General features: G+C 37.7%; 1 protein-coding gene across 17 annotated transcripts in view; it reads left to right on the plus strand.

Moving 5' to 3' along the window:
• Positions 1–12,506, plus strand: part of AP2B1 (adaptor related protein complex 2 subunit beta 1) — a 148,646-nt gene that overhangs the window by 71,887 nt on the left and 64,253 nt on the right. For all 17 annotated transcript variants that reach the window (XM_054535204.1, XM_054535207.1, XM_054535208.1 and 14 more), the window contains 2 exon segments: positions 3,404–3,663; positions 10,442–10,634. In XM_054535204.1, coding sequence (XP_054391179.1) covers positions 3,404–3,663; positions 10,442–10,634 — 453 coding nt within the window.

Below are 12,506 nucleotides of genomic sequence, written 5' to 3' on the forward strand. Positions count from 1 at the left end.
TTGTGTAATAAAAACCATACTTTACAAATTCTAAAGTACATGTGCTTTAAGGACTGCATATGTAGCTTAAAATTTAACATTTAAGTTACGTATGAAAAAATGTGGGAGAGAGGAGTTGCTTCCCTGACCTGGTATTTTGAGAAACTTGTATTCTGCTCTTTTAAAAAAATCAACTTGTTTTTGTTTTATAATGTTCAAGCTTTGTTTTCAAATGAAGATCTAAATGAGGAGGTTTCAGGCTGCTATTTATAAACACTTAGGAGCAAGTTAGTCCCTCAGCGCCCCCCCTCCCCACACACACACACACACAAACAAAATCAACTAAATTAGATATAGTTATCACTGTTTCCTTTTTTTAACCCGGGCATTTCAAACACTAGAGACATTTTGACAAGACATTCATATATATACATATACATATACACATACACACATTTCTATTAGAATAATGCAAGTTATAAATGTAAAGATTATCTTGAGATAAAATTTACTGTTTTAATATTTTATTAATTTGCTGTATTGCAATGTTCTATATGCTTTTTGTCTTTAACCAACAATCCATTATGAGTGCAATTTAAACAATCCGTGACTGAGAAAAACCATTTGAATCCATATAGTCAAAAACATCAGGGTAACTACTGCTATTGAACTGGATGATAAGGGCCTTAAGTGGCTAAATCATGAATCAATTCATCTGCTCGCTTAGAAACTAAAATGGAAGCCCTCAGATTGTCCTGTTTTGAAGAAAATGGTTTTTGTTTGGTTATGAGTTTTTTGGGTTTTGGGTTTTTTTTTTTTTTGAGACAGAGTCTCACTCTGTCGCCCAGGCTGGAGTGCAGTGACTTGATCTCAGCTCACTGCAGCCTCCACCTCCTGGGTTCAAATGATTCTTCTGCCTCAGCCTCCCGAGTAGCTGGGATTACAGGCATGAGCCACTGTACCCGGTCTGGTTATGAGTTTGAAATACAGAAATTGAAACAGGGACTTATTGTTGCCTTTAATAAGTTGCTGTTGGAACAACTCGTGCATAAATAAATGCCATCATATAGACATACTTTTGAGGTAGGTACCAGGATATTTATTGCCACTTTATAATTATGACAAAAACAATAAAGAAAACAATAGGCCAGACACGGTGGCTTATGCCTGTAATCCTAGCACTTTGGAAGGCTGAGGTGGGCGGATGACTTAAAGTCAGGAGTTCAAGACCAGCCTGGCCAACATAGAGAAACCCTGTTTCTACTAAAAATACAAAAATTAGCAGGGTGTGGTGGTACGTACCAATAATCCCAGCTACTTGGGAGACAGAGGCAGGAGAATCACTTGAACCCAAGAGGCAGAGGTTGCAGTGAGCCGAGATTATGCCACTGTACTCCAGCCTGGGTGACAGAGCAACACTCTGTCTCAAAATACATACATACATACGTACATACATACATACATACATACATACAAATACAATAATAAAGGTAGAAAGGGAAAAATGGGCAACAGTGAAAATGTCCCTCAATAGTGGACTAAATTAATGGTGCAGTGGGCATTACAGTGGAAAAGTGCAGTCGTATACATCAACATGGAGAGCAACTTCAGAATAGTATATATAATATGAAACTGGTTTTATATGAAATAAGTGTGTGTGTGTGTGAGACCCATCTGGACAGATATATACCATATTACTAATCATGGCTATTTGGGGGATTGGGAGTTGAGATGGAGAAGGGTTGGATAATTGGGGGAGATTTTTTTTGTATGTCACATACTTAAAAATTGTGATGTGGTGTGTTTGGTAATAATTTCTTTTTAGCCATGAACATGTATACAATTATTTAAAAACCACCATAGCACAAAACAAGACCACCAAATTCAAGTGTTACTCCTTTTGGAAGCAGTTATGTCCTCTCTTTAGCAGTTTTTGAGTATTTAGATAATAGTACCTTTCATACTCTATTGAAATAGTTAATATTACGTGAGCTCCTTAAAGCAGGCAGTGTATTGTTACCTCTTTATTTCCAGGGCCTAGCCAGTGTCTCAATAGGAGATACTTAATAAATATTTGAATGAAGGAAGAAGGTATGGGTACAATATATGGAAGATATAATATATGTTATTAATAAGCCTGCTAATATTTAAAGCAGTTAAAAAAACTTTTTTTTTTTTTTTTGAGACAGAATTTTGTTCTTATTGCCCAGGCTGGAGTGCAGTGAAACAATCTCGGCTCACTACAACCTCCGCCTCCCGGGTTCGAGTGATTCTCCTGCCTCAGCCTCTTGAGTAGCTGGGATTATAGGCATGTGCCACCTTTGCCTGGTTAATTTTTTGTATTTGTAGTAGATACGGGGTTTCACTGTGTTAGCCAGGATGGTCCCAATCTCCTGGCCTCAGGTGATCCTCCCACCTCGGCCTCCCAAAGTGCTGGGATTACAGGCGTAAGCCACCGCGCCAGGCCCTAGTTCAAAAAATTTTTATGTCCTAAGGCCATCTCAACCAGTTAACTTTTGCCAGATTAAACATTATTTTTCTATTCCTTATTTCTGTTTGAATTTGAATCTTAGGATTAACCCATCTTAATTTATAGTTACATCCCTTGAAACATTAGAGATTACAGAATTATGACTATATTAGAACCATATTGAGTTAACATGTTTGTTTACTTTTTGAGACAGAGTCTCACTCTGTTGCCCAGTCTGGAGTGCAGCGGTGCAGTCATGGCTCACTGCAGCCTCAACCTCCTGGGCTCAAGTGATCCTCCTCCCTCAGTTTCCTGAGTAGATGGGACTACAGGTACATGTGGCTCTACACCCCGCCCTGATAATTTTTTTATTTTTATTATTATTATTTTTTGAGACCGAGTTTTACTCTGTTGCCCAGGATGGAGTGCAGTAGCGTGATCTCGGCTCACTGCAACCTCTGCCTCCTGGGTTCAAGCTATTCTCCTGCATCAGCCTCCTGAGTAGCTGGGATTACAGGCACGCGCCACCAGGCCCAGGTAATTTTTTTATTTTTAATAGAGGTGGGGTTTCGCTATGTTGGCCAGGCTGGTCTCAAACTCCTGATCTCAAGCGATCCGCCCACCTTGGCCTCCCAAAGTGCTGGGATTACAGGCATGAGCCACCGCGCCCGGCCGGCCCTGCTGATTTTTTATATTTTTTGTAGAGGCAAGGTTTTGCCACGTTGCCCAGGCTGATCTCAAACTCTTGGGTCGAAGTGATCCGCCTGTTTCAGCCTCCCAAAGTGTTAGGATTACAGGCATGAGCTACGAGCTACCACATCCAGCCTGAAGTATCTTCTTAATACCTGGTCTGCATAAATCACTACCGCATTGGTTGATGACAAATCCAGCAGTTTGGGTTTCTGTATGGAAAACAGTTTCATCTCCACCTCCTTGCCTTTGCCTTTTCTTTAGGATTCTGATAATCCTGACCTTCGAGACCGGGGCTATATTTATTGGCGCCTTCTCTCAACTGACCCTGTCACAGCTAAAGAAGTAGTCTTGTCTGAGAAGCCACTGATCTCTGAGGAGACAGACCTTATTGAGCCAACTCTGCTGGATGAGCTAATCTGCCACATTGGTTCTTTGGCCTCTGTGTATCATAAGCCTCCCAATGCTTTTGTGGAAGGAAGTCATGGAATTCATCGTAAACACTTGCCAATTCATCATGGGAGGTGAGAAGGTGTGAACTGTCTCTGAGTGAGAAATGACTCTGTTTAGACAGAGTTGGTATTCTTTGTGCTTTTATAGTCTGGAAAAGAACTGCTGTACATTTTTGCACACCTACTACTATACAACCCCAGGGAGCTCCATCTGAATACCAGTGACCACACATAAAAGGGGTGAAAGACTCCTCTGTGTTCCAATCTAGGAGTACATTATGGCTTTAGAAAATTGTGGTGAAGACCTTCTAAATTGATAAAGTCTGAAAGTTGCTTAAGTCTGCAGTAAGAAGAGACTAGAAATAACCCCATAGTTGAAAACTTGGAAAAAAGCCTGTGTATACATTTAGCCATCTTGATCCTTTACTGTCGCTTTTGTTGAGCCTTCTGGATAGTTAGCAGGTATAACTTATGCTGTAAAGCTGTTAATGAAATAATATTTCAGTATTGTTTTATTTTAAAAAAAAAAAAAAAAGCCTGACTCTATGTGGACTTAGTTTTCCAGTTACCTGTACCTTTTTAAATTGGCCATATCAGCAAGGAAATTGTTATGAGAAGGCTCTTGGGTAACATGGAGCTCTTGTTTTGTAGCTATCTTAAAATTCTAATTAGGGAGAAGAAACACTCTAATAAACTCTTATAATGGGTATCTCAGAATCTTTTCAGAATCTGATTCCTTCATCAATCATAATAGACCTTGATTGAAGTAGGATTTCCTCCCACAGTAGTTAGAATAATTGGGCTTCTATTAATGAATGTCTTGTACCATTGTCTAATATATATTATTGTTTAAGTGGTTTTTGTGAATGGCCAAAGTGTAGGATTTATTGCCTTACAAATTGGCGTGGTCAGCATTTTGGGCTCTATGTAAATAGACTGTGGATACAGATAAAGGAAAAAGAAACAGCAACACCCAAGGAGATTATTAATCTTTCATAATTGAGTTGAATCTTTGGGTTTACAGCAGGTGCTATAATTTTAATCCAGAGGAGATGTGAGCTTCGTAAGGATTAGTCCTTATAGTAAGTTAGGGTGTTTCTCCTTGTAGGCAAGCATGTTTAACATTCTATAGATGAGACTATTTAACTTCTAAGAATTTCTCCCAGTCTGTGCTTCAAGTTTCGATGTAGATACGGATTTTCTGTTGTAACTTCCCTCTGTAACCGTGTTTATATCTAGCCTCCTGATAACTTTTAACCCTCACATGGAAGTGGGGAAATGAATCAACAAACAAAAACAACGCTTTCTTAAACACAGGGAGAGAACCAACATTTAAACGATCTAAAAAGAAAGTGTCTTACATAAGGCCTTTATCTGATTAATAGCCTTTAAGTTCTTATCTTCACAATTTCTTTTGTGGTTCCTTTTTGGATAACCTCCTTTTTGTCATTTTTGCGTGTTTTGTGTTTTTAAAGAAAATGCAAATACAGGGAAAATCTGTTTTCATATAAATGAGAATGATACGTTGCTGCAAATGACATGTCTGTAATAGTATTGACATTACCTAGCTCTCTTCTGCAATGTAAGGTTAATAAGTGATACACCTCTCATAGGAAACAAAGCAACACTTTAAAACCTTATTCTGCATCTTCTAGAGGTTTAAAAATACTCACTTCACTAGGTCTTTTAAAATCGTCTGGGAAAGAAGAGAAGTGATTTTTACTTGGATATTGCTTACTATGCTTATACTTGTCAGCTGCTCTATAGGGGTAAGGTAGTAAATAGTTGTCTAATTCAGAAAAATCTCACCTTTAAAAAATATTGCTTTAATGACAGTTATGCAGTTATTTCCCTTAAAATTGGAAATGTCTTTATATTAATTTTCTTATATTTTCCATTGAGAAAGATGTATAATAATGATGTATCATATTCTTGTAGAATCTATAGGATCATTTATATCTTTTCATTGAACTCACTTTATCTTCTCATATTATTCATTCCTTTCCATTAGAGTGAAGAAAAATATGTGCATGATACTTATTCTACCTTCTTTTTAGACATACTGATAGAACCATGTGTTCTGTCACATTTTCTAAATGGTATATGTCAGAAGATGACAGAATTTCATGTGTAGAGAATACTTTGTGAAAGATTTTATGTATTTCTTGCCAGGTGTATGAAATCATTTCCCCTTTTTACTTCTTTCTTAAAGCCTTTTCATCATGGCTTCCTGGACACTTTCCTTGTAAATTAGCTTTCCTAGATTGTATTTCTGTCTTTAATCTTTGCAGTTCCATGTTTATTCTCTTCTCTGATTAGTTATCTTGGTTGTATCAAAAGGTTCAGTCTGAACCCTTTCTTTCTGTGTTTCTCTACATATTCCCTTAGGGAAATTACCCGCTGACCACTAATATATTACAGAGCTTTACCATTTAGACCATGTTTTCAATTGATCCTTGCTTTTATAAAACCTTATGCTTCAGTGATATTGTTATCATTTTATTGATGAGGAAATTTTGTCTCACAGAGGTTGTCGCTTTCCGAAAATTATGCAGCTAGGAATTAATGGAGCCAACACTTAATCCCCTGTTTCTACCACCATCCTACACTGCCCCACACCCTCATAATTTCACCTGAGATGTGTATGTGAGTTTTTAACCAAGCTTACTTCTCTAGCTCTGACTGCCAGTCCCTTGGTTTTGTTTTTGTTTGTTTGTTTGTTTTGTTTTGTTTTTGAGACGGACTATCACTCTATAGCCCAGGCTGGAGTGCAGTGGCGCAATCTTGGCTCAACTGCAACCTCTACCTCCTAGGTTCAAGAGATTCTCCTGCTACAGTCTTCTGAGTAGCTGGGACTACAGACGTGTGCCACCACATCCAGCTAATTTTTTTGTACCTTTAGTAGAGATGGGGTTTCACCATGTTATCCAGGCTGGTCTCGAACTCTTGACCTCAGGTAATCCACCTGCCTTGGCCTCCCAAAGTGCCAGGATTGCAGACATGAGCCACTGCGCCTGGCTGGAATATGAACAGGTTCTGAATTACCGAGCCCAGTGCTCTACCCTGAGACTCTGGGCATGAGCCACCGTGCCCAGCCCAGTCCCTTGTTTCTGTCAGGCTTCTCTACTTGTTTTTCTTACTTATCTTAACAGAATTGAAACCTGCACATATAATTTTTCCTGTCGTCCTTCTATATTCCCCTGTGATTATTAGCTAATCTTTTGCTCCTTAGTTTTTGTTTGTGTCAAAACTTAACTAGGCTTTTTTAAAGAAAACATTTGTTTTTTAATTAAATTTTTACAATTTTTTTTACTTTTTTTTTTTTGAGATGTAGTCTCGCTCTGTCTCCCAGGCTAGAGTGCAGTGGCACAACCTTGGCTCACTGCAAGCTCCACCCTTGGCTCAAGTGATTCTTGTGCCTCAGCCTCCTGAGTGGCTGCAACTACAGGTGCCTCCCACCACTCCCAGTTAATTTTTTTGTATTTTTAGTAGAGACCAGGTTTCACAATGTTGGTCAGGCTGGTCTCGAACTCCTGACCTCAGGTGATCAGCCCGCCTTGGCCTCCCAAAGTGCTAGGATTACAGCTGTGAGCCACTGTGCCCGCCTGTTTTTTTTTGTTTTGTTTTGTTTTGTTTTACTTTTTATCATATAAATCTTAAAATATGCAAGATAGAATGGTATAACAAACTTGGATATACCTATCACTCAGCTTTAGCAGTTATCAGTATCTAGCCAATCTTATTTCATTTATTGTCCCTACAGTTGTTTTTGAGGTGGCTCAAATATTTTAAATCCAATCCCAGACCTCATATCTTTTCACCCATAAGTACTGTACTTGGTATCTTTAACAGATAAAGACTTGAAATTACAATGTTATCAAGCCTAACAAAATTGGACATAATTACTTAATATCATCCAATAAGCAGGCTAACCTACTTTCAGATTTTCTCAATTGCCGTTCTCTAGTCTCGTTTAGAGTTTATTTAAGATCGGCTTTACTTTTTCCTTAAATGTTTGGAGGAATTCACAGTGAAGCCCTCTGAGCCTGGAATTTTCTTGGTGGGAATTTTACTTTTTAAATTGACATCTAATTTATAATAACCTTAGCATTAAGGTTATTGCCTGACCTTTGCACGGTCAGGATACCATGGCCGTTGAACATATGTCACTGGGCAGGCAGTGCCTCTAATACTGGTAATGCTAGAGGTGATGTTTTTGGTAAACAAGCTGGGTAAGATTTGCCGAGTTCCTTTTACTGTTTGTAATCTTTCCTTAGAGCATACCTGTGTTGGATTAACAGTATAAATAATAGGGTGCTTATTATATTGTTTATTAATATTAGGCTGTCAGTGGATTATTCTGGTCTGATATAAGCTTATGCAGTGGAGAATATCTTCCATGTTACTTATATTAACATTATTGCTTCTATTAAGTAATAGATTAGTCCAATCTGTTAGTAATAGATTAGTTCACTAATCTTAGCATTTAGTGCTCAATGAATTTTTACATATGTATACACTCATATAATCACTACCCTGATCAGATATAGAATATTTTCAGCACCCTAGAAGGTTCCTCGTGTTCCTTTACTGTCAGTGTGCACACTCCAGAGATTACCACTGTTCTGATTTCTATCACTATAGATTCATTTTGTCTGTTCCTGAGTGTGATATAAATGGAACCTACAGTTTTTACTCTTCTGTGTCTTGTATCTTTTGCTCAACATAATGTGAGGTTAATCTGTGTTTTTAGTAGTTTGCTCCTTTTTATTGGTGTGTAGTATTCCATTCCATGAATATACCATTTATATCTTCTATTGCACCTTTGGGTTATTTCTAGTTTGTGGCTGCTGTGAATATCCTTGTATTTGTCTTTTGGTAGACTTATGTACATATTTCTCTTGGGCATATACCTAGGAGTAGAATTGCTGGATCATAGAATAGGTTTCTAATTAGCTGTAGGAGACACTGCCAATTTTCCAAAGCAGTTGTACCAGTGTATACTCCTTCTAGCACTGTATGAGTTCCAGGTGATCTACATTGTCAGCAATGCTTGGTAGTTTAGTTTTAGTTTTAGCCATTCTGGTGAGTGTATAGTGGTGTCTTGTTATAGTTTTAATTTGCATTTTCCTGATGAGTAAAGTTGCTAAGCACATTTTCATGTTACTGTATCCTCTTTTGAGACTTGCCTATTTTTAATGATTTGTCTTTTTCTTAATGATTTGTAGGAATTCCTTATATAATATGGATGCAAGTCCTTTGTTAGTTATATGTGTTGTGAATATCTTCTCTCAGTTTGTAGAGAATATCTTTTCCCAATCTCTTAATGGTGTCATTGGAAGACATGTTCTTAATTTTAATGAAGTTCAGTTTATTACTTTTTTTCTTTTGTGGCTACTACTTTTTGTTGAAACCATTATCTTCTCCAAGCTTATAAAGATGCTACTGTAGGTTTTCAACTAGGTTTTACCTTTCACATTTATGTCTGATTTATCTCAATTTTTGTTTACCTTGTGAACCATAAGGGGCCAAGGTTCATTTTTTCCCCACATAGCTATCCAGTTAACCCAGCACAATTTATTGAAAAGATCATCATTTCTCCTACCTAGTCCTTTTAACATGTCTTGAAACTTACCACTTTCTTTTTATTTTTATAGCTTGTTGAGTTTTTATTATTTCATACATAATTGATTACAGTAGCAGTTTAGATTACTCTTAGCTGATCTTCATGTCCATTCTCCTAACTTCAGTCCATTATACACACAGGTGCTAGAATAATGTTCCTCTAATGTTATTTTTAGTTTCTGTTCTTTGTTCAAGAAATAAAAGTGATTCTGCATTTCTTATCATATAAAAAATCAACTCTTGGCCGGGCGCGGTGGCTCACGCCTGTAATCCCAGCACTTTGGGAGGCCAAGGTGGGCGGATCACGAGGTCAGGAGATCGAGACCACAGTGATACCCCGTCTCTACTAAAAATACAAAAAAAATTAGCCAGGCGCGGTGGTGGGCGCCTATAGTCCCAGCTACTCGGGAGGCTGAGGCAGGAGAATGGCGTGAACCCAGGAGGCGGAGCTGAGTGAGCTGAGATGGCGCCACTGCACTCCAGCCTGGGGGACAGAGCCAGACTCCGTCTCAAAAAAAAAAAAAAAATCAACTCTCCAGACTAGTTTTCAAAGTTTTATTTTCCTTATTCTCTCTTCCTCCAAATTTTACCAATCCCAAACTCTGCTCCTGCTGATATGATTTTTTCACCACCCCTAAAGTCAAATTGTTCATTTCTGTGCCTTTGTACAAACCTTCTCTTCCTCTTTGGAGGTTTCTCTCTGGTAGTTCCTCATAAAACCATTCCGAGAAGCTTTTAGAATCAGCAGCATTGATTTTGTTGTGTTTCTCTCTCATATCCTATCAATTATGTAGACACACAATACGTGTTTCTGCTGTTACACAGTAAACTTGCTTTTTATTCATTTTGTAAATGCTGATTTTTTTGTTGTTGTGTGTGCCATTCAGGGCAGGAACCATATATTTTACAGTTTCTACAGAGAACCATAGAATTCTCCTTACAGTGTTCCCTCATAGACGTTTAATTAAAATTGACCAATCGTATTATATAACTGACAAGGTTTACATAATATAATTTATTTTCATTTTAGCAACTGTATTTTGATAAAAATAAGAATTGCTATTATCTCTTCATGAACATAAACGAATGGTTATAAAATCAGAGGGTTTTTCCCCCTCGTATTTGATAGTTATATATAGCTGTATGTTTCACTGTTGTTGCCATGTTATGTCCTAGGTGAAGCTGACTTTTCTCTTTTCTCCATTTTATGTGTATGTGACTTTAGCACTGATGCAGGTGACAGCCCTGTTGGCACTACCACTGCAACGAACCTGGAACAGCCTCAGGTTATCCCCTCTCAAGGTGATCTTCTAGGGGATCTTTTAAACCTTGACCTCGGTCCCCCAGTCAATGTGCCACAGGTGTCCTCCATGCAGATGGGAGCAGTGGATCTCCTAGGAGGAGGACTAGATAGTCTGGTAAGCATCTTTCTTCCCTTATTCTTTTGGTTATTTTTAGTTCTTGATATGCTAGAGAGTTTTAAATTATTCAGCTTTTTAGAACTAGACCTTTCCTTCATGAGCAGTAATGTCCTTTGATAAAGGACAGGATTCTTTGTCTTTAGTAAGACAAAATTATAATTAATACTGTTCATCATCGGTAATGGGGTATGTCTGCAAGTGTATGGGATTATTTCATTGTCCTGCCTCTAAATAGAACTTTTGACATTTAACTATCCTATTGTTCAGCAATTTTAATGTTTAGTATCTTTTCCAGAGTTTATTATTGTTCCTAGCTCTTAACACTGGATAGCCCACATAAATTCTCCTTTTGACCTGAACGGCATTAAAGTGACCTCACACAAATCGTCCTATTTTGAGGCTTTCAAACCTTTGCCTTTTTAATATTTTATTTATGCCCTAATTCTGAAAGGTTTTGAGGCAGCCTTTTTTTTTCTTCTTCTTCTTTTTTTTTTTTTCAAGTAAAATGTACCTTTATTACAGTTGGGAAGGGCTGCTTGATTGGTTCTTTTTTTCCCTTCTTCCCCACCTACTCCATTCTATCATACTTCCAATTTAATTAGCTTCCAGGATTCTAATACTAAAAGGCTCCAAAGTCCAGAATACCTGCGAACATTTGCCACCAATGGGAACCAAAATTATTTTTTGTTTCTGTACAAGATAAATGAATTTTAAGGGTGACCATCAATCTATGAAGAGAAGGCCAGAAAAATAACAAGTCTATTACATGACTGCCTACATAGTAGGTACTTAACTGTGGTGGAATTAGAGAGGCTTTCTAGCTAGACCCTTGCAAAAGAGATTTTTGTCAACCCAATGACTATAAAGATGCCCAACAACGATTTATTTACCAATATCATTGGAGGGCTGACATCTTAGATATGAAAATATGTGTTCCCAGAGATGACAGACAAAACAACTGCACTCTCTGCTGCATATACTGGCATCTTCTCTTCTACTTTATGAGCAGTTTTATGTCTGGAGTTTATACCAGCCAGTAAAGGTTCATTTACTTTTTGACTAGCAGAGAGTCTAAGGAAATAGGGTTATAGTCATATCTTTGTGGGTTGTGCATCTTACTAATGGAAAATCACTGCTTCTAGAATTTATGCATTGACCAAGCTGTGGACTCCAGCTTATGTTGACACAAATGAGCACTTCTGTTGTCTTTCTTGGGAATATAAGCAAATACTTTTTATATTCATATCTTTAATGATTGAAACTGACTGATTATATAAACAGAATAGCTTCCTCATATGATCATTCTACTTATATTGCTGTATAGCCTCCTCATAGACTCCGGAGAGTGACAAATATTTAAATGTTCATGGAGGCTCCTAAGAATCCCTTATAAAATTAAAATAGCTCTTCCTTTTCTGTTCACATTCAACCACAAGTTAAATATTGCATCCTCCTCAAGTTTATTACATTCCCTGGTGGGGAAGCTTACTACATGGTGGACTCATTGAACCTAAGAATGAGAAACAAACTAAGTTCAAGGGATAGAGGGGAGAAAGAGGCCCTGGCTTTTAATGTTGCCAGACCCAGGACGCTGCATGACCCACTATAAGGATAGAAAAAAAGAGACATGTTATTTTCATTTGACTTTGTATTAGCTCATGCCAACTCTAAAACCAATGGGTTTTGTCATCATATTTTACATAGCTGCCCAGTCATCTGCATTAGAATTCCTGCAAGTATTATATCAAAGGGAAAAGCTGTTAGAACCTGCTTGGATTGTAGTAGCCAAAGTTGCACACAGGCCTATTTCCTTTTTTTTAATATAAGGGATATTCTTTTGGGGATGGGAAAGTTGTTGTTTTTCTAATT

This window comes from Pongo abelii, chromosome 19 (genome assembly GCF_028885655.2).
Source record: "Pongo abelii isolate AG06213 chromosome 19, NHGRI_mPonAbe1-v2.0_pri, whole genome shotgun sequence".
NCBI lineage: Eukaryota > Metazoa > Chordata > Mammalia > Primates > Hominidae > Pongo > Pongo abelii.